General features: G+C 39.6%; 1 protein-coding gene across 4 annotated transcripts in view; it reads left to right on the forward strand.

Annotated features, from left to right (window-relative positions):
• The window catches only part of NELL1 (neural EGFL like 1), a 391,785-nt gene that overhangs the window by 140,994 nt on the left and 228,360 nt on the right, over positions 1-22,431 (forward strand). For all 4 annotated transcript variants that reach the window (XM_080983235.1, XM_080983238.1, XM_080983236.1 and 1 more), the window contains exon 12: positions 7,503-7,631. In XM_080983235.1, coding sequence (XP_080839361.1) covers positions 7,503-7,631 — 129 coding nt within the window. The remainder of the gene's footprint in view (positions 1-7,502; positions 7,632-22,431) is intronic.

Below are 22,431 nucleotides of genomic sequence, written 5' to 3' on the forward strand. Positions count from 1 at the left end.
CTCCAGGCAAGTCAGAAAGGGGGGGGGGCAGATGGGCCAATTGGAATGGGCCTGTGACTTTGGGGGGGGGGGCTACTCCAAGCTCCCCATGGTAGAAGCAAAGGGGAACTTTTGGTAAAGATTATTGAAATGCAGCCTACATTTCCCATCTGGCCTGGACCTCTTGCCAGGTTTGCATGGCCGTGTCTCCAGGTAGAGCTGTCTGAAATCCTGGGGAATCATTGTCAGTCAGTGTAGGAAGTATTCAACTAGATGGACTGATGGTCTGGCTCAGTGCTATTTTTCTAGAAAAAGAGGTGCCGGAACTCACCATGAACACCCCCCCCCCATTCTCTTAGAATGGCAATGGTGCCCACCTGAGAAGTGCTGAAACTGAGTTCCAGCTGAAAAAAAAGTCCTGGGCTTGACTCAGTATAAAGTAGCTCCCTATGCCTCTATGTCCTTAACCTTTGAAAATGAAAAAGAGTTTTTAAAAAAAGCATATGGTTAAACATTTTTGAATAACATAATTTTTAATCACTATATGTTAAATTAGGTTGTGTGGTTTTTAAATTGACCTTGGTGGCAATCAGAAGTCACTTACTGTGCTCAAATGAGTACTTTGCAGTGAAATTCTATGCATGTCTGTTCAGAAGCAAGCCCCTTTTACTTCAACTTCCGTGTTTGTGTGTGTGTTGGAGGAGGTTGAAGTGCGGAAAACATTTTATTAATAATGTAGCTCTGCTAACCTTTACATTTACTATTTATATAAAAGAGGCTTATAATATCTTTCAGTAGCACCTTCAGGAGGCTCTTCAATTAGCATATTTTCCATCTCTTCCTGTCTAGCCCCAAGACTGGACTTGAGACAATTTTGCGTAAAGGGGATGGAAGGAGTTCTGTTTCCTCAGATGCAAAAATCAGACATTTCTCATGCATTGCTGTGGGACTCTGAGACACCTCTAGAATTCAGTTTTATTAAGTTCCAGAAAGATGCTGATAAGTATAAATTTATCAGGTCTGCTGTATGTAGAATTGTAGCAACAGGGCTCTCAACTTTACTAAGGCTTCTTTCTTTCTGTACTTGGGAGCAGCTTATTGAGTACAAAATACATGCATGTAGAGTCATTTGTGTTACTTAGAATATATGCGAGAGCAGCCATGAAATGATCTTATTCTGAGAAAAATAAATTCAATTCTGCTGGCCTCTGTTTAATTATTTCTGTGCTCACCTATTGCAATTCAGGGGCAACATATTAGTGCAACATAGTGCCTTGTGCCTATATGCTTATTTCAACTTCTTTTTCTCCAGGGATTTTGATTGATTTACAACCTTAAAGCTTCGCACTTTGGCACTTTTACTAAACTAGTATTTTTTTCCACAGATATGTTACATATTTTTAATTAATTAAAAATCTTTTAAATCAATCTTAACAGATAAATTAAATGTGGCAGCCCTACTTAGTAGTGTTAGTGAAGACTATTGTTGCTCTCCTGCCTGTTTTGATCATTCTGCTGCCTAAATAAATAGCTAAATAGTTCTGGATACAAGTGCAAACAAATTTACAGACAACTGCAAATTAAAAATAGTGCTTTTTTAATACTTCTAAAGTAACATCAATACTACATGGAGTCTATGGCAAATGTAGGAGACCCTTTCCCCACTGAGCACCACATAACTCAGGGCAGTGTTTTGGTGAAGGGTGGGCCCAGAGCTGCCCCATACTCTGTATACCTTAAGCTCCTCACTACCCCGTTCTCTCTTAGAGAATGGCAGGGTGACAGGTGATGATCTTAAGAGAGAGAGATGGAGGGAGACATGGGATGGTGGTGATTTAAAGAGATAATGAAATGATGATAATCTTAAGTAAACGTTAATGTCACCCCATACCGTTTCTCATACATGGGCAGAGCCACCACACACTCTTTCTTTGTTACTCCCACCTAGGGATGTAAGAAGGCAGTGATTTCTGTTCTAACCTGTATTTGTCACAATCAGCACTGTTTCTGTTCCACTGCAGTTCACCTTCTGCCAAATAATACATGTAACTATTTTCAACTTACTTTAATCTCAGTGTAAAAGAAATGGCAAAACAATGTCTAAAAAGTTGTTAATTGCCTATAATGCGTGGCCTTAAATACAGTAATGATGTAAATGAATGCCAGTCATATTCACCAGGCCAATTTCTGTTCCTGACCACAGATGAGTATGCACTTTTGGCTTCCTTTTACATTTTTAATCCCCCGCCCACATTCTTTATCCCACCCCATCAGTTAATGTGCGTGTGTACACACATACTCATTCAAATCCTTGATCTCTCTCACACACATACTCACTGTCCATTTTGTCCCTCCTTTCTCTCTCTCCCTGTACCTCCTCCTCAGATAATAAATGAGGTTAGGAGAAAGCTCCCTTTAACCCCCCCAACCCCCCCCCCCAATTGCTATACTGAAGTGAAGTCAATGAATCAGGCTGAATCTGAAGACAGTGGACCACATACAACAATGGTTCCCCATCCCATTGGCATCTTAAGAGCCAGCTCACACATAAAAGCCACCCACTTATGCTCTCTGGATGTCTCCTAACTGATCACAGGCATGTTTTTCAAGAAAAGTGACATGTACATGTAAACTCAAAGTGCGCCCGATAAGCTCTATTAACATGATAGAATTTTTTTCAGATTGACGTGGTCATATAAAGTGCCACGTAACAATGATCCACTGTTACTTAGGCCATACACCTTTTTCTTAATGTGACCCTGTGTCTTGGGATGATCAGAAGAAATTGCATATGGAATAAAGCAGTTGGCTTACATTTATGAGAAAAATCATGTTAATTCCAACCATATTTTTATTTGCTTGAATTCATGGGGGCTTACAAGTGAATATGCATAGATTTTCAAACTAAGTAGCTTGGGAGCAGGTCTGAGGTCGCTAAGTTATTTGACTTTTTGAGAATTGTAACCTATACCTAATTGGTGGAACACATTTGAAAGGATATGTGCCAAGCCAATTGTACAATTATTCAACAACATGAAATGAGCTTGTCTACCTATTCCCTGAAGCGTAGAATTTGATTACTATTATAATTAGCTTAAAATGATAAATGGGTCATTGCACAATCAAATAACTTAAAAAGCAAAACTTAATCTTGTGGAAGCAGTTGTAATAAAGACATAAGAATGCCCTCATCAAAGGAAAGCCAAGGGTAGAAAAATTGCTCTAAATCCTGGAAGAGTATTCACCTGAAATGTTTGAAGAAGGAATAGAGGTCAAAGATCTGGAGTATATGCTTTTTTCAGTGTGATTCCCTTTTGGAAGTCTATTTCTTTTTCAAATGTTGTTAAGGTACTACATGCATTTATGACATATATCTATGTGTATGGGGGAATGTTTTGCACATTTGTTCTAAATTGTTTGTTGTTGTAGCTAATGCTCTATTGCCTTGTCATCTATGCTGGACTGAAATGAGAAGTAGTCATATAAAGATCCCCACCCCCTTCATTTTTAAACTTCATTTTTAAAACTTGAGACAGTGAGGTTTTAACAGTAGGCCATATGAAAAAATTAAAACAAATGTGTCAGATCTAAAATTCAGAAGGGGACATTGTTTTATTATGTTCTAATCTAGCCAAAGCTAGTCATAATTATGGAATATTGAAACCAGTGAACATGGCTAACTTAAGTATCCTTCTTTTCAATGAGACTTGGTCACTCTTAACTTTCACTAGATTTCAGTTCCAATCTCCTTGGAATCTATTCAACATCATCATAATTTCCACAGGACATTAGGATTTGAAATTCCAAGTCACCAGAGAGTGGACCCATGTGGATTGTTGTTTTCACCCCAGTCCACTGGCCCACACTAATTGTCTTAACTACTCAGATAGTGAGCTAAATATATTATTTATTAGCATTCACAAAATTTAGAAAGCATTAGTATAAATCAAGTGGCACCCAAATGGAATCATTTAAAAAAGTAAAACCATTTATTATTTATGCAGTGCCATCTGTGTACATGCATAAGCTCTCTAAACTGTCTCAAGCACCTTATAATATAAATTTTGGGAGCAGAGTAGCCACAAGAGAGTTGAGAGTTGATATGAGGAACGGTGCTTACTGATAACCAGGGCTTTTTTTCCCAGCCAGAACTCACTGGAACTCAGTTCCGGCACCTCTCAGGTGGGCGTCATTGCTATTCTGAGAGAATGAGGGAGGTGCTCATGGTGAGTTCCAGCACCTCTTTTTCTAGAAAAACAGCACTGCCAATAATGTAGTATTCTCTAGCGTGCTCTCTTTCTATTGAAGGATTTCTAGCTTTCATTTCAGTGGGTAACACAGTGACATCATACAAAATAATGTGGTGGAAGAGCATACAGCAGGGCCTCTGGAGAGCTTACGTTTGGGCAGGCTCGGATAGGAAGAAGCAGTGCTTCAGGCATCTTGGCTCCAGACTATGTAGGACTTTAAAGGTCAAAACCAGCACCTTGAATTGGGTCAATGAAGTCAGTGCAAAATTGAATTAACACGCTCAGAGTGGCCCATCCCTAATAACACCCTAATGCTGCATTCTGGACCAGTTGTCATTTCTGAGCAATCTTCAGAGGTAGCCATACACAAAGCATGTTATAGTAAGCTAATGTGTGTGCTACCATAGCATAAGCAACTGTAGTCAGTTTCTTACTGCCTAGAAAAGTGTGCAGGTGGCATACTTTTCTAGGCAGTAATCTGTCTTCTCAATCAACAAGACCCCCATGTCGTTTGGATTAGTTATTACTGTCATCGTTATTTCTTAAACGTGTATCTTACCCTTCCTCCAAAAGGAGGCCTTCATCCAGTCTATCACTGCTCTCCTACACTGGTTTATAGCTTCCACTTTTTCCTTGGGTTTGATGGAAAAGAGAGAAAGAAATGGCTTAAAAACTGGTCCTGAAAACTCTTCATGGATAACTTCAGCAAATAATATGATGGAAACTGTACCAAATACTTGGATTCTCAGCAATGGAGTGTGAATATATACAGCCTGGGATGTGTGAAGTTCATTTCATGTAAATCTTTCTTTGGAAATCATAATACAAAGTGTAATTCTATCCATTATTTTTGTTAAGAAAAGGTAAATCTTGAAGGTGATTCAGAAATCCCCTATATGGAGTTCTTGGATTCTAAGAATTCATACTTTCTGTCAGCTAAGCTGCGTTGAAAAAGATTTCACTGGGATATTTTTAAAAAAGAAATAGCAGACTAGAGTTCTTAAAACCAAGTTAAGAGGGGGGTGGGGGATTCACCCTGCACATAAAGGAAAAAGAATAAAAGAAATAACATATTACAGACAGGTTTTTTTTTTTTTTTTAAGTTGGCATTATTTTAGAATGACGTGCAGCATTAGTGTAATATTTCACAGTGTTTTTTTGTTTTGATGTTAAGTCACTTTCACCTCACTGTCATCTAAATAAGACTTTGATTCAGTATAACCATTAACATATTTGTTGTGCTATCTGTCACCATTTCCTTTGAGCTTGACTTGTTGGAGCAAAATTGGAGCGGTTGGTATACTATTAGTGTGAGATCAGCCAGTAACACTGTAGGTTAAGTTCACATAAGCATTTTCTTCAGTTTGAAAAAATATTATTGAAATCCTTAATGGTTTAACTATTGGTCCCTTTACATTGAAACAAAGATGGAAAGATGGAAACGTAATGTAGGCTGTCTTTAGAAGGAGCAATACCCTGAATCCTGGTGGTTGTTGTTGTTGATGATGATGATGGTGATAATAATAATAATAATAATAATAGGATTTTTAAGGAGCAGAAACCTATTATTTGCTTCTGTTTTGTTTTTACTTTTTTGTGGATTTGTGATACGCTTGGATTCATTCTGGAAAAAAGCTGGGCTCAAAAATCTGATAAATAACATCTCCATATACAATTGTGTTCCACAGAGGTCTGTCAGGCATCTTCATTATACAGCAGTTAGTGAATTCTGATTACACACCTTTCTCCTGGCTTTTGACACCTGAGTATATTTTTGACACCTGCATATTTTTAGGACCCACTCTGTTTTTGTGATTGCAAATTGTTTTAGCTTTGTTCTTAGCTTTGATTATAATAATGTGTTTTAATTGTTGCGACCTGCCCTGAGACTTTAGGGTGAAGGGTGGATAATAAATTAATATAAAAATAATTACACAGGTAGCTTTAGAGGATCATGGATGTTGAATTGACCACATTTTATGCACTCCCAATGCATCTTGAAGACTTGCTTCACAATGCCTTCTTTCCTGGTGGTTTCCTCCATATTTTTGCTGGCTTTTGAAAGTGTCTTCCCATTTCTGTGTGGTTTCAGAATAATTTGAAGGGGCAGCATTTTATTTGATAAATATACATTGGTGGTTTTATTTTATTTTTTAAAAAAAGCTTTTTCCTGGTTGTATACATTGGGGAACAGAAGTCCGTCCCCATCTCCCCAACATCTCTTTAAGAATCAGTTGGTAGGCTTCTATGTTTGTGTGTAGTGCACAAAAGTTTTCAGGAATTGCTTCCCCTTGCATTCTGGAACAACGTGTGCTGACCTGTTATATTAATATAAATCACATCGTATGCACATTTAACGTGTGATTTCAACCATATGTGATTGAAGGCCTGCTGGTTGAAAATCTGCACGTTAAATGCAGGCAAGGCAGAGAGCTTAAAAGCTCTTTTGCACCATGATTTCCCAGCATGAAACGCCCCCCCCAAACCAATTTCAGGAGTAGGAGTGTGTGGGTGGAGGAGACGATGGAACACCCCATTTCTCAAGTGGAAGTCTTTGCACAGGGGTTCCATTGATGGGGTATTAGCTAAATCCCCTGCCCTATATATTTATTTGAGAGCCCACCTTATAAAGCTCCAGTGAGACTTACTGCTGAGTGTACCTGCGTATGACTGAGAATTCTAATCTGTTGATGAAAATTTAAGCAGGGTGTTCTTTATTTAAGATTAATTAGTCCAGAACACTTTTGTTTCGAGCTCTCACCATTGCTAGCTCTGGCTGTGCCCCGCTACAGCATCTGGCCTCTCGGTGGAGTACCATTAAGAAAATGTGTCCCTTAACAGAAGATTCTCATGCTGTGGAATTTTGCATCTGTTATGACAGCATTCTTAAAAGTGGTGTGATTAGTTTCAGTAGAAGATCAGTGTAAATATAGACAATTAAGCACACAGGCCCTTGATAGTGTGAGGCCCTTGATAGTTCAGTCGGTAGAGCATGACACTTTTAATCATAAGAGTTGTGGGTTCAATCCCCATGTTGGGCAAAATATTCCTGCATTGCATTGCAAAGAGTTGGACTAGATGACCCTTGTGGTTCCCTCCAATTGTAAAATTCTATGAAAAGTAAAGTACATTATGTTAGCGTGGAAGTTAAATGATATTGTATTACTGCTAGGATTCCTATCTAAATTAAATAGTATAATTGCTGGTTTAGGATTAAGCTTTTTATTGTTTTCACTCACTCTGATACATTGTTGAATGTGCTTTATTTTTCAGGTCATAATTTTTGTGCACAAGGTCACAGATGTGGTGAAAACTCAGAGTGCAGGAACTGGAACACGCGAGCTACTTGTGAATGCAAAAGTGGTTATGTCTCTGTCCAAGGGGATTCTGCCTATTGTGAAGGTAAATAATGCGTTCCGCAAAGTAACTTCATTGTGGTCTGGTGAGAAATGTGCTGTTAAAACAAAAGCAGAACAGAGCATCTCATTATCAAGTTCAATCTTCATGGTAGTATAAATGATAATATCCTCATTTGATTCTATATGTAGAAAGTTCAGATGACCCAGACAGATGGAAACTTCATTGCGAAGTTCCCAAGTGACTGACTGACTTCCTGGCATGTTAAAATGTCACCCTTCTGTTTGTGACTGTCTTTGCAATATATAAATTCCAGTAATACTGCTGCTTAGGCTGATGCAGTGGCGTAGCGTGGGTTGTCAGCACCTGGGGCAAAGCAAGTAATTTGCGCCCCCTAACCCGTGGATTTGCGCCCCCTAACCCGTGGATTTGCGCCCCCTAACCCTAACCCCCAGATGTTGCACCCGGTGCGGCTGGCCCCCCCTGCACCCCCCACACTACGCCACTGGGCTGGTGGCAAGTATGTTGTTCCAGACATGAATAATCTGTGTCACAAATTGATAACAGTTGATAATAGTATATTTAGGCAACAAGCAAAGATTGTTTGCATCATGCCTTTCGATTAAGGTAAAAATGTGACCCATGTATCACTGTATCTACAGATAGTAGGCTTTCTAGAAGTGGTTTTATGGCCTTCTTTTAATGACGTGGACTGCTCTGAGGTATTCCGTTCAAGAGCAGAATAGGTACATTTTAAACATAAATCAATAAGATGTTGTGACTGTAGATAGCATCTTGGGAGGTGTGATGATCTCCAAATACTGTTTACCCCATAGTATTAACTTGGTGAAAAACCCATCTCTGTGGCTGGGGTGCTCCTGTGGATACTCATTACAAAGCAACCCTGTTTATTACATACAGGAAAATTTTGTCAATGTCTCCTCCTTTCCTGGGTTTCCGTGGACAAGCTAGCTCACTTGCCATTCAGAAATTGTTTGCGTTGCTGAACATGCCTAGGAATACCATCCATCATGATCCTTCAGTGCTGAAGTTTCAAGCATGTAATGAAACATGTAATGAAACATGGCTTTGTTTGTTTCCCTTGTCTTGATCAGAAAATGTTGAGTTTCATAAATGACTTTTTGAGACCTATTGTTGGTAACAAAATAGAAAGGCCTCACTTGGTGTCAATGGTAATGCATGAGGAGTGCAGTGAATTTAGAAAGACTCAGTTTTTGTTGTACCTAACCCTGGTTTGGTTGAGGCAAGTGCCTCGAACAGAATACATTTTTTTCTTCCATTGTGAATCTTCTTTGTCCAGTCTCAATTTAATTGATTAAAAGTTGTCATTGTTAATTTCTTAGCCCGCAGCTTAAAACAACAATGAGACATCCCTAAAGGGACCCAAAGCTTTTGGTGTTGTAAAATTCCATGTTTTGGATTAAAGTCATTTTTAAAACTTTCAAACTTGGATTAAAATTGTTATCCTTTTGTGTTTTGAAAGAAAAAGAGATAAAGCACCAGCACAGGAATAAAAGTACGAGGAGGTCTGAAATGTATCTTCTCTTATCTTCATTCTCCAGCACTTTGGGGTGCTTCAGACATTCGCTGGACATGTTTGGAAAAGGAAGCATGAATAACCCGTGCTTTCATGACCATGATCACAGGGCACTAGCTAGTCCTCTGACATGGCGAAGGAGAAGCTAGCTGGATCAGGAGGACCAGTGCCACTAACACCAAGCTGGACCCAAAGATTGAGCTAGAGAGCCCTACATTAGTTCCCCTGGAGACAGCACTCCATGATAATTGGCCCTCTTTTTAGACCATGGGCTTCATCCTAAACTATACCTGCTCACAAGCAAAGGCAAGACGTGGAATGGGAATTGACTGTGACAGGTTCCAAGCCTGAGGGCTACACTATAAGGCTTTTGGCCCAAGGAGGGATGTTGCATCTCACCTGAGCAATGCACCATGTCAGAGTTTTCTGCCTGGAAATATCAAAGGTCCTACAACTCCAGTTTGATATGCTGTCTGATGACCTGATAGACTGACACTACAACTTTGGGTTCTTCTCCCTCTCCCCCAGAATCCCCTCTTGCCTTGAAGGCTTCCACTCATCACCAGAATAGGACACCATTCCTCCAGGTCAGGCATGACCAAACTTGGCCCTCCAGCTGTTTTGGGACTACAATTCCCATTAGCTAGGGATGATGGGAGTTGTAGTTCCAAAACGGCTGGAAAGCCAAGTTTGGCCATGGCTGCTCTAGGTAATGTCCAAAGGTAGAATATCAGATAATGGGCAGAATGTGTGTTTTCCTGTGCTGTTCGGGGATGAGGAGAGATGTAATCTGCTGCTGCTTCTGTCACTCCTGAAGAACAGCCTTAAATTGTCCTGGCTGAACATCTGTCTTCCTGCCCCCCCTTTCCTTTTTGCTCCCCCCTCTCTATATGGTTCCGTTTTCTAGGATGACTTCTGAATGTTTTGTATTGTACATATATTAATGTGATAAACTGGCATTCACTTTGGCTTGTACTATTTTTTTGTTTTCTCTATTTATGGCATTAGTGTTTATGAGCTTGGCCTTCATGGATCTTTTCCATTTTTAAAAAGTGCTTTCTTTAGAATTATTCTTGAGCTGGCTTCCATCCATCTATATTTGAAATGGAGAAGAGATGACACCCTTGACAAGCTGTTAAAATATATTGCTGGAACAGGGAGATAAGACTAAGGAGTGTTCAGCAGAAAGAGATTTGTGGGTATCAGCTCTGCTTAGCTGGTCTGAAAAGCTACTAGTATTCTTCCCCATACATGCATGGATGAAGAGGGCTAGCGTTGAGCTATAAGAAACAAATCTCAAATTAAAAAAAATAATGTATTTATGACAGTATTTCTGGCTCAATCTGCCTGGATAGCTCAGTTGGTTAGAGTGTGGTGCTGACAATGCTAAGGTTGCAGGTTTGATCCCCGTATGGAACAGCTACATATTGCAGAGGGATTGTATTAGATGATCCTCAGGGTCTCTTCCAACTCTGCAGTTTTGTGATTCTGTGAATCAACCCATGTGAAAGGACAGTGATCCCATCCCATATATCATCTGGTGAATCATGAAAACAAAGTTTCTACTGTAATTTAATCTGAAATTGCATGTTCCAAAACATACATACGGACCTTTTCCTGTTTTTGTTTAACATGATATCTGACCTGAAGAAGACTACAAAGTCTGCTGACTATTTTGTAAACCTTTGGTTAGCCCCTATAAAGGTTTTTTTTTTTTATCTAATGAGCCAACATGACTGCACTTATTTTATAAATAGACTGATTCACATGATGATGGTGATAATAATAATAATAATAATTTATTATTTATTATTTATACCCTGCCCATCTGGCTGGGTTTCCCCAGCCATTCTGGGCGGCTTCCAACAAAATATTAAAATACAGTAGTCCATCAAACATTAAAAGCTTCCCTAAACAGGGCTGCCTTCAGATGCCTTCTAAAAGTCTGGTAGTTGTTGTTCTCTTTGACATCTGGTGGGAGGGCGTTCCACAGGGCGGATGCCACTACCGAGAAGGCCCTCTGCCTGGTTCCCTGTAACTTTGCTTTTCGCAGTGAGGGAACTGCCAGAAGGCCCTCAGCATTAGACCTCAGTGTCCGGGCAGAATGGTGGGGGTGGAGACGCTCCTCCAGGTAAACTGGGCTTCCAAATGCTCAAGCATTCCTGTTATTCCACCATGCTATTTCAGCACCATTTTATTGTGAATGTATTCATCAGGACCTGTTATGTCTTTGTATGCAAGGTTCTTCTGTATCTAGAAAGACCACAATTCTACTTCACAGATGGTGGGTGAGAGAGAAGAGAGAAAGAATAGATTGCAGTATCACCGGGACATCAAATATAAATTCTCCGTTATGTCTTGCTGTCTTAGAGTGTTTAAAATTCATCCATTGGGCCAGATGTTGTGTTACAGCCCTAAATACACATACTTTGGGATTTTTATTTGCTTTTCACCTAGAACCAATAACACAGGAAGTTGCTGTGAAAATGCTCCCTTTTTGCTGCTATATTAGGGATTCATTTGAGAGCAGTCTTTAGCATGGTACAGCTCTCATGCCACATTTACTTAAAACACACAAATGTATTCATAAGTGGTCATAGAGACAGCTAGAGCTAGAGATAATTAGTATAAATATTGCTGTGATAATGGTCTGAATTTCATTCCATTGTTTCAAAGGAATTGAAATAGAAGTCGTGTTTCATACTGCTTCTTTTGAGATCCAAGGTTTCCTGTCTCTTCAGCTGATCTGAAAGTAATTGTATCCTAGTTCAGAATGTGCTGAATCAATAATAATACTAATAGCAATGATAATAAGCAGTCTCTGCCCCTCCATCTACCCACCCATCTTCTCTCTCCTCCCCATTAACCACCCCAGATCTTCTGTATTGCAGCAATGGTATTGCCCTTTAAGAAGCCTTGCACTTTTCATAAACTTCAAGGCTACCCTCCTCACACATTTGCACAGAGGCAGGTGCTGGGGAGCGATCATACCAGATGTCTTTTTCTTCAGGTCCCCTCCCTTCTCCAAGCCTGTTTTCTGTCTCCTGGGTTCACTATTTTGTTATTCTCAACACACACACCCTTCTTACACACACATACGCACATGGGAAGGGGGGGGTTTCCTGAGAACCAAGAGTGCCTGCTGTGACTCGCCGGCTGAATTACACTGAACATCTGCTTTCTTAAAAGAATGGTTGGACCTTGGAGGAAGGGCTAGAGCCCTTGAGAAAACATTCTGTTGGCCTGATTCAGCATGGTGGCTAGGGGTTCAAAACTACTGCATTAGAGGGCTGCTAGTCTCAAATACAAACTTTTTATAGTTACATAGTGAGGAAGGTAGGACACTGTGTTAGAGTCTTCCATCTTCCTGTTGGATCAATGGCAATCAGTATTCTGTACCTGAAGCTCACATGTTCTATTGGCCCTGTTTCATTTTCAAGCTGATAGGCACAGGACTATTTGGGTTTGCTAATAGACGGAACCGTCCTTTAAGCAGAGTGCTCATATTTATTTATTAATTCATTAACTAAGGTTATATAGCTACCCCATAATGGAACTTCTCTGAGTGGTTCAGAAAAACAAACAAGTTCACATCAAAAATATTTTTGGATAGCTGCCTTTTCCCAGAGGTTTTAATTAAAAATAAGGTTTTCCCTTTCCTTAGCAAGGCAAAAAAAAATAAAAAATGTTTAGTCCTTCATGTTCACAGTGAACTATCAACCTTTTACACAGATAGGATTCTAGCATGGTTCAGAATTATCCACTGGAAAATATTTCAGTAGGTTCTCTCTCAGGCTGCAGAAAGCACTTTCTATCGAGGCACTGATGTTTCTGAGTTGTGGACATGCTGACCACAGGTCATCTTTTAGGCCCATGCAAACCATGCCATTTGTTACACTGATATTTCACAAAAATATAATTGGAATAGTAGGGGTGTTTACATAAGATAATCATTGGGTTTGGGACAGGTTAAGTACCTTTCCCATACACAAGTGATCCTTTCTTGCAAGTGCCCCACCACAGAAACACCCTAATTTAGCAAACATGGAATTGGGACTACATGTTTGCAAACATTCATTTTCAATACTGAAAGCCTTCACTTTTTATCAAACGTAGCTTTACATATACGTATGAAATAAATGGTAGAATTTAGGAAATGGCATTCTACAGTAGAACAATGGTCTACTCAACTCCATTTATTTTTCCAGCAGTGGCATGTTGTTAAGTGGGAAACCTAAAGAATGAATGAGAGAAAAAGAGAAAGTAGTGAACTGCCACTTATTATCTATTTATTGCAACAAGAAATTAATTACATACTGATCAATGTACTCATCATCATGGATGGATATATTTGAATTCTATATTTATATTGCACCTTTATTTTCCATTCTTCAGTTCCATTCTTCCATTTTTGTGTCTATCTGCATATTTTTTTCCCCTTTAAAGGTCTGCATGAAAATTCAACTTATTTCAGGCATTACACAGTCACTGGGTTGGGCTCCATTCTGTTCTGGTGACAAAGGCAGAGGCAAAAAGCTGTTTGGAAAGGGGGTGGCTCTTGATCAGTTTCTTGCTCCTGCCTCTACGAAGCAGTCATCTCGCTGTTCACTCCTGCATTTCCTACTCCTAACAATGAATTCAACCCTTTCCGTCTTTCTTACTCTCCTTATAAATTCTGTTGCCTTATGGTAGCTCCCTTCCTCCTGGAAAGGCTGCTCCCACTCTTTTTCCACCCTGATTTCTACTTTTGCTTGGGGCCTCTTTTTGCATTAATATTTTTAACAAAACTAAACATTTTCTTTCTACTACTTTTCTTCCCCTCCTTGACTGATTTTCGGCAGGCAGGGATCTGTATTCAGCCCCCACAAGGCTATTTCTTTCTTCACGCCAAATGATTGCTGAAGTCCACTGTCTTTTGGCCCCACGCTCCTGACCTTTATATAGCAGCCACTGCACCCTCCTTTCAGGCACATGTATTGAGCACTCTCTTCTGTCGTCTTGCTCTCCTCTCCATTGATGTCACTGGTACAGCAAAGCCTGGTATCGGTTGTGGCCACAGCCTCTGCTCTTCCACTCCTTCAAGCAAGGGTAAATGGAAAGGGGGAAATGTGGATCCTGCCTTAGAGGCTGCAGCACTGCAGCAAGAAGCCCAGTGCAAATAAATGCAGGCTAGAGGCACACACCTTTTTTGAGACCTGGTAAAACCCACCCCAGCTCTTCCCATACCCTAGCAAGAGGCCCCTGGCTATTCACCCCAAGCAGAGCACAGGATCCCCTCTGGGCGGTGGGTGATTCAGATCGCCCTTCCTCCCAAATGGCAACAATACATTTGCAGTCACATTTCCTCCAGTAAGTTCATTTTTAATTCATTTTATTTAAATATTCAAATTTTACAAGCAATTTCCCCCAGTGTAATTTTTTCTTCTATTTTATTTTTACTGATACATGCATGTTTGCACACACTTCAGTGCATTATTTTTGTATGCATCACAATATGTGGAAAAGTGCAAATTTCACAGGTTAGCTGTGCAGGGGTATTTGTTCAGAAAGTGCAAGTTACGTAGCTTTGCATGTGAACAGAACACATTTATCCCCCATACATAATTCCCTGCCCCTGCTCTGTGTAGTTTGTAAAATAGCACAGAGGAAGGGTTAAACATCCAGTGCAGGTCCTATGTCTGCATTTCATATTGCAAGGTTTTAAAACATACCAGATTTTTCATAAAATGGAGGGTGGTAATTTTCAGGTATCCTTCAAATAACATGTTCATGACTACAAGCTTTTAATAATCATTTTGAAATGCTTGTTACCAGAGCTTTTAATTAAAACTCTTTTTCTCTCAGATTTCCCCTGGTTGTTTTGTTATATGCATGCATGTATCTGTTTCTATATCTGTTGTTCCCCATTCTCTCGAATCAGCTATCTCTAACCCATTTGGGAATCTAGCATGATTTCGACCCAGCCACTCAGAATAATTTCACTATGTTCCCATCCTCTTCAGTTGTAGAAAGCGCATTTTATTTTCTATCCAGACATGTTATCTGTGTCTTGAACAGGCATCAGTCCTCAGCTCTTCTTGAGTGCAGGTTGCTGACAGTGCTATTGCACATATCTCTGTCCAAGTGGTGTGCTTGCCTCTGATCTGCAGTCCATCCTCCGTGGATCACAGAGTTTCAGACTGTATCACGGATGCCTTTGAAGGCACCAGCAGCTTGGGTGGCTTCTGCTCTCCTTTCCTCTAATTACATATTCTCCCACTGCAGTAACTGCTGGATGTTGCATCCATGCCTCCTGAATCAATTGACTTGTAGACTACTGTAGGTTTCTCTACATCGTCTGTCTGCCCTAATTCTCTATTTGCCCCTAAGGGATACATCTCATGCTGCTTTTTTCATAACAATTGTCTGTTCCCCTCCTGATATTGCACAGTAGGATATCAGTAGGATCCAGACAGACAAATTATGAAAGATTCTTAGCCACATATGCATTGTTACTCAATATATTCTGGAGAAGTGTTCTGAAACTCAGGTTTTGGTATCCATGTCAGAACAAAATTATAATTTAAGAAATGAATCAAAACTGCTGTACACCCTGCTATATTGTCTCCTAACTTGTTTAGACTTCTAAGAATGTAATTCAGGGAATTGTGTGCTGCAATGTGCATCATAAGAAATGCATCCCGACTATGTGTTTGCGGCCTCACTTGTGAGAATGGATTTTAATTTCAAAACTAGTTTTTCATTCTTCTCCAGTGGAAAAATCTTAAAAACAGAAATCCATCTGTGTTGATGGTCATCACTGCATCTTGTATGAGCAAATTCCACAGTTTTAACTATTCATTGTGTGAAGGAGGACTTTCCTTTGGCTGTCCTGAATCTTTCAAGATGGTTCATTAGGTGCCTCAGAGTTTTACCGTAATAAGAGAGGGAGGGAAACGTCTTTCTCCATACTGTGCATAATTTTATGCTCCTCTACCCTCCCCTCCCCTCCCCTCTCATTTTCTTTAAACTAAAAGGCCCCAAATGTTATGGAGAATCTTGGGCACAGTGGCCATGCTGTGACTGTCCCTTCAAAAAGGCTCCAGTCTTCTGCACCTCAGTCAAACCAACCAAGATAGGAGTGGAACAAGGAACAGCTACCACCAGCTAAGACTAATGAGGAGCTCTTGGAGTTCCTGAGGTTAAGCAGCCTAGAGACAGCAGTCAGAGGGAGTTGACTGATTGACAAGCAAAAGAAAAACAGCAAGACGAAGAAGCTTGTAGCTCTGCTACAGCTATCTCTGTTTCCAGGAAGGGACGTGGAGTCTTGGGAAAAGGCATCACCTGCCACCTTGTCCTTTGGGGGAGGGGGGAGAAGCAACTGGGGAATTACCCCACTGGCTGTGACCCTTGGGCTCAGAAGACTGCCAACCAGAAGGCAGCCGGACATATGTCTCCTCAGGTCTCACAGCCTGCAGAAGGGTGCTGCTGGGAGCCCACTCAGAAGTCCAACCCACCAGGATTGCTGGGACCACACTAAACAGAGAGCATTTACAGCAGCCATGTCAGTGGAGAACCACAGTAAAGTGCAAGTACAGGCAGAAGGCCTTGTTTTTGTGACCCTGTGTGTGGGGATTAGGACTGGAATTGCCTGGAGGAAAGGAGTGGAAACTTGTAACAAGGGCTAAAATGTCAATTAAGTCAAAATTATTGATTGCTTCTTGATTGTGATGGCAGTTGCTACTCATAGTTAGCCCTGTTCCTCATGAAATGCATGGATCAAGGGACGGTCTGTGTGCCAGTTCCCCAGGAGGGTCTTACAGTTGTAACCTTTCCTCATAGGGAGTTTCTCCAACACCTTGATCACTTGGGTTACCCTTTTCTGAACCTTTTCCAGCTCTACAACTTCCTTTTTTGGGGTTAGATGACCAGAACAGTATACAGTATTCCAAGTGCAGTCATGCCACATGACTGTATAACAACATGATGATGTTGGCAGTTTTATATTAAATCCCTTTCCTAATGATCCTTCGCATGGTATTTACCCATTTCACATCTGAGCTGATATCTTCATTGAGCCATGATCCCGAGGTTCTGTTCCTGGTTGGTCACCAACAATTCAGGCCTCTTGAACTTATATGTGAAACTCTCTCTCTCTCTCTCTCTCTCTCTCTCTCTCTCTCTCTCTTTCTCTCTTTGCCCCATTGTGCACCATTCTACACTTACTTACATTGAATCAGCTCTGCTATTTTACTGCTGATTTTTGATCTAACCAAAGTTTTAAACTTTCTAGAGTTTCTGAAGCTTCCCAGTGAATTTTTGACTAAGCCTTGTTGCTGAAGTCTGCCAGTGTTATCATTTTTCATTCTCATTTCAGCTCTTCCAGGTCTTAATAGATGAGAAAGACAAGAAGTAAATAAAAGTAGATATTACAGAGACTTTTTTCTTGTATTGACCTTTAGTTCCTAATAAGGAGGCTGGCCCTCTTAGCACTCTGCAGAAGGTGCTGCTTCAGTTGGAGTGATTTCCAACCTTTTATCTATATTTCATAGAAAAGAGACATAGGACTTAAATTAGAGGATTAATTGGAAACCTCTTAGGTGCACTTGGTTTCTGGATGACTGGATCGGAGTCCTTGTTTTGAAAGGTCAATTACTTATTCAGTTATCTTTGGTGCTGTGCAGAGGTAAAAGCAACATTTCCTGTTTATTTACTTCTTAGCCCCCCTTTCATTAAATAGACTGCTGGATTATGAGCATAAAATCATATTCAATAGCTTGTCTGTTAATCTTTGGTAAAAACATCTAATTGACATTTAGAAAAATAATCACAGACAAGTAATATAGAATTAATAGTGTTTTGTACTATTTTTGTTCCTAACAGTCCTGCTTCATTCTGCTAAATTGCACATTTAATTGGTAATGATTTTGATTATATTCTGTTCTTGGGAATTGAGTGACTGAGAAAAAAATGGTTGGCATTAACTAAGATCTTTTCACCTCTTGATTTCAAACTGACTAAAAAATATGTTCCTTTGGTTATAGCTCCGAATGAGTATGTAAAAGAATTAAGTGCTCTTAGCCGAGTATTCTGTTGACAATGAAATACTACCTTTATCTATCTTTTAGCACTAATTGACAGTCAACTTATCAAAGGGCCAATAAATGAGTTATCTAAGGAATCACACTCCTTCTCTTACCACTGAGGTGGCCCAATAGTGATCATTTTGAAATGGCCCTTAATATAAAGCAGATGAGGAACTACAACAAATGGAGTGCTACTCATCCATCCATCCCACCAGTTTTCCTCACCACCCAAGACTCTGCTGGTATCCTGTGCCCAATGAAGATGCCCAGTCTCATTCAAACGTTTACCCCCACCCATTTTAGCTTTGCCCCCCATTTTGGATTTTTTTCTGGTTGTTTGGGGTGGGCATGCTTGTAAATTTTCATTATAGAGCATTTTATAATTCTCAAAGCCAGGCAAATGTGACTATGTATCAATCAAAAAATAGAGTTTTAGACTCTCTGGGCAGGATTCACCTAACTAGCCCCATCAGCAGAAGTCCAGCAAAAGGACTTCTGCTTGCATAAGGTTTTTTCCCCTCCTTTCCTCCTACTTGCACCCCCCAAAATTGTATCGTGGAGGGGGAGGGTTAGGAGAACCCCAGAACAGTGCACAGGAGGAGAGGAGCTGAAATGCTTGTGCCAACAGAACAACTGAAAATGTATTACGTTGAATACCACCCACTTTCTCCCAAATGCTATGCCAGCACATTTTATAGCTTAAAACAGATAGTAACACCTAGGGTGGAAGAAAATCAGCACAGAAAGGATACTGTGATGTCTAATTACTAAGGCAATAATGCAATCAATGGGAAGTAAATCAAATACAGTTTAGAATACTATTAAAATGCCTATTTACATTTTAGTTTAAAGAGAACCTCAGTAATTACATTTCAAGTGGGAATGTTTTAACCATCACTTGTACCCAAAATGGCTTGTGTTACCACTCAATTAAAAAATAGAGCAATGTTTAAAGTCTTTGATCAACTTAGTTGATAACCGTGTGTTGTGATTTGTGCATTTAGTCAAATATGTCTTCAGATAAAGGGTGCTGAATGAGAAGACCGTAAAGGGAAGGAGCTATAGTGAAATAGGTAGTCTCTTATTAATTAATTAATTAATTAATTAATTTTGCTTCCACAGTCTACTTCCCCTTCCATTTTTGGCACAGTGCTTTCATTGTTACCAGTACAATATCATTTTATGGTTCTAGAGGTAAAAGTAAATGTTCTATCGCATCACATAGCCATATTTGTATTGGTGATGTATAATATATTTGTACATACAGTATTTGTAGTGGTGATGTATGGACTTTTGGCTGGGTTTTCCCCATCTATTTTTATTTTAATGACCATCCTTCTGCTTGTCCGTCTCACTCCCAAAAAGCACTTCAAAAAATAAATTGGAATTTTCTGTATCTAATTCACACTTTATTACATACTAAACCTCCTCCAAGAGTTCTCACCTACCACGAAATGTGTTTTATGAAAGTACATTCAAAATTCTGTCATTACCAAACAGTACAAAAAACCTATTTGTTTGAATCTTCTTTGCATCTAGCATTAAAATCAATCTTTTGAACATTGACATAAAATCCTACCCAAAAGCACATAAAAAGAAAAGATTCTCAAAAAGAGATTGCTAGGTATATAATGGAGCAAACAGAATGTATATGCCAAGTATATCACATACAAGCACTTATCACATACAGAGCACGGGACATGTGGATAATAATGGTAAAACTGTTCCTAAATTGTGTTTCTGGCTGGGTCCTAGAAGAGAAGAGGCCCAAAGGAGTGATCTAGGGTGAGACCCTGAGTGGGAGGAAGTTTGCTTTTTAGATGTGCCCCCTGAGTGGGAAGCCGGGGAAAGCATAGTTACAGCCAAGTGGAATGCACAGCCTGTTTGTTATTAGTCCTTAGATTACGATCTTTAGGATGCTGTCAGGATGTGTCTGAGTGGGCATGACTTAACACTTATCGGTACTATGGAGAATAGTAAGCTTACATCAGCAGAGGATGGAAGGGATTTTTGGCTTCCTAATGTTGCCTCCTTGTTGTTCTCTTGCCCCTGCATGATAAAAGAAGCTGGGGGAGGAAGCAAGAGTAACACAACAATCAAAAGGTTTTAGAGGTGATGGGAAGGCCTAGTGTTGAATTTTTGCTGTGATTTTGAAAGCAGGTGTTACCAGATTGGATTTAGGAGTTGATGTGGTCTGAGAACTTGATAGGAAGGAACTAACTGGTGAGTCTATGAAGGAACTTTTGGCCCTTCCATGTATTTCCCCTCCCCACAATTTTGGCAGGGAGGAAGCATAATCCAGACTATACCAAGTTTATCTGACTGTTTATTTTATTCATTTAATTAATTAATTTGTATATGCTGTCAGGAGGTTGTTGCTGCTGTTGTTTTTTTACAAGGCACAATTACACATCTGGAAGTGGAGAAACTATGTTAGCTATAAGGCCAAAAAAGAAAAAAACACTTTTTTTTTTTAAGCAGCAAATGTCAAACAAATTAATGGTACTTTGTGTCAAAGAAATAAATTATGCAGTCTCCAAAGCTGGTAGGAAAATAATAACATTTATGCCTGTACTTGCCTGTGGATGGATTTGTGTTATCAAAACCTGCCTATGTATTTACAAGAGAATTAGTTGAAATTGCATATTGCAACTGTCAAGCCCTGGAACAGTTGAACTGGAATTATTTGTTGTCCCCTGGAGTTGCTTCAGTTATGCTGGTGTAATATCATGCTGAGAGTTATATGAAAATGAATTTTAATTTCTAATAAGGTAACCATATGTTTATGAGTTATGCTGTAATAAAGTGTCATAAATAATTATTGTTCCAAGCAAATTCAACCTTGCAGTCATCAGTTCTTATGTTTAACAGCTCACTTGTGAAACAGATTGCAACCATCACGGTATGATTTATCTTCTGAAAATACTCAGATTTGCAATAAAAATACACTTGAGCTATGCAGTCTTTCCCCTCTCATTCAGTAAATGTACCTGAGCTCTAGAATTTATGTGCTGCCATGGGTAGTTGGATGTCCTGAAGATCTACCATTACTTTGCATGTGTTAATAATTAGCATGTAGAAATTTATCTCTTGTTTGGTGCTAGGCGAATGAATATATTAATCTAGTCCCCATTAAAGTCAAGTGAAGCCTTGGCATTGACTTTCGTATTTTATGACCTAATTCTAACGCTATCTGTAGTAGGAAATAAATGTTGAGGATAGGTTATAACTGTGGTGCCAGTGCATCAGAATTTATGGTAATTGTGAGCATTGTGGACTATGGACAGAAACACTAGTGTGGTGTCTAGAAGAGTATCTAGATTTGTTTGATTAACAAATCAGTTATCTTCCCATCTATTCCACAGAATAAGCTGCTTTTTTTAAAAAAACAGTTTCACTTTGTTTGTATTTAAAATAAATGCAGGTGAAATTGTTCATTTTGCAGCTAGACAGCTAAGAATCCTGTCGCAATTTAAAGAGCAGCAAATGTACTGTGGTACAAGCTTTCATTAGGTGGATGTTTCAGGAATTCAGGGGGTCGAAAACTCATCCGACCAGCTCTCGAATCAAGTTGCAGATTGGAACAGGTCATGCTCTGGAATCTGCAGACCTCTGAATTCTAAGATGTGGCCTGAGGACTGTCTTTAAAAAAGTGAAAAAACAGTAGGCATGTTGTTTGATCTAAGGGACCCATGAACACACCTCTGTGGATTTTTTAAAAAAAGTTAGGATGGATTCTCCCACCTTTATGTAACCTTCATTTGCTTACAACCACATCGACCATCTCCAGCACCAAGGCTTCATGGTCAGATAAAGCCTTGCCTTTTCAGACCCACAGAATACTATGTTTGGTGTCCAGGCTTGTGTCCAAGCCTCTTGACCCTCAGTGAGGGTTAATCTGCTGGGAAGTAGCATAGAATCAGTTGTTGATTCTACTTTGAATTAACTTAAACGGAATGCTCATTTTGTTATTTTATTATATTAAATGGGAAAACAAGGAAATAGTTATCCAGGTGTTATATCAGAGATAATGATGATTGTTATGATCCACTGTTTTACTGGTTCTTGAGATTGTGAATAATACATTTTGTATGGGGAGGGGTAGGTGTTCTGTTTACGTTGTTGTTGTTCTTGCTGTTGTTGTTCTTTACTCTGTGAAAGTATGTAACAATGAAGAACAGGTAATAAATATGTTAAATAAGTTTACACACATAGCAGAATA

Source organism: Podarcis pityusensis, assembly GCF_964106645.2.
Source record: "Podarcis pityusensis genome assembly, chromosome: 1".
Lineage (NCBI taxonomy): Eukaryota > Metazoa > Chordata > Lepidosauria > Squamata > Lacertidae > Podarcis > Podarcis pityusensis.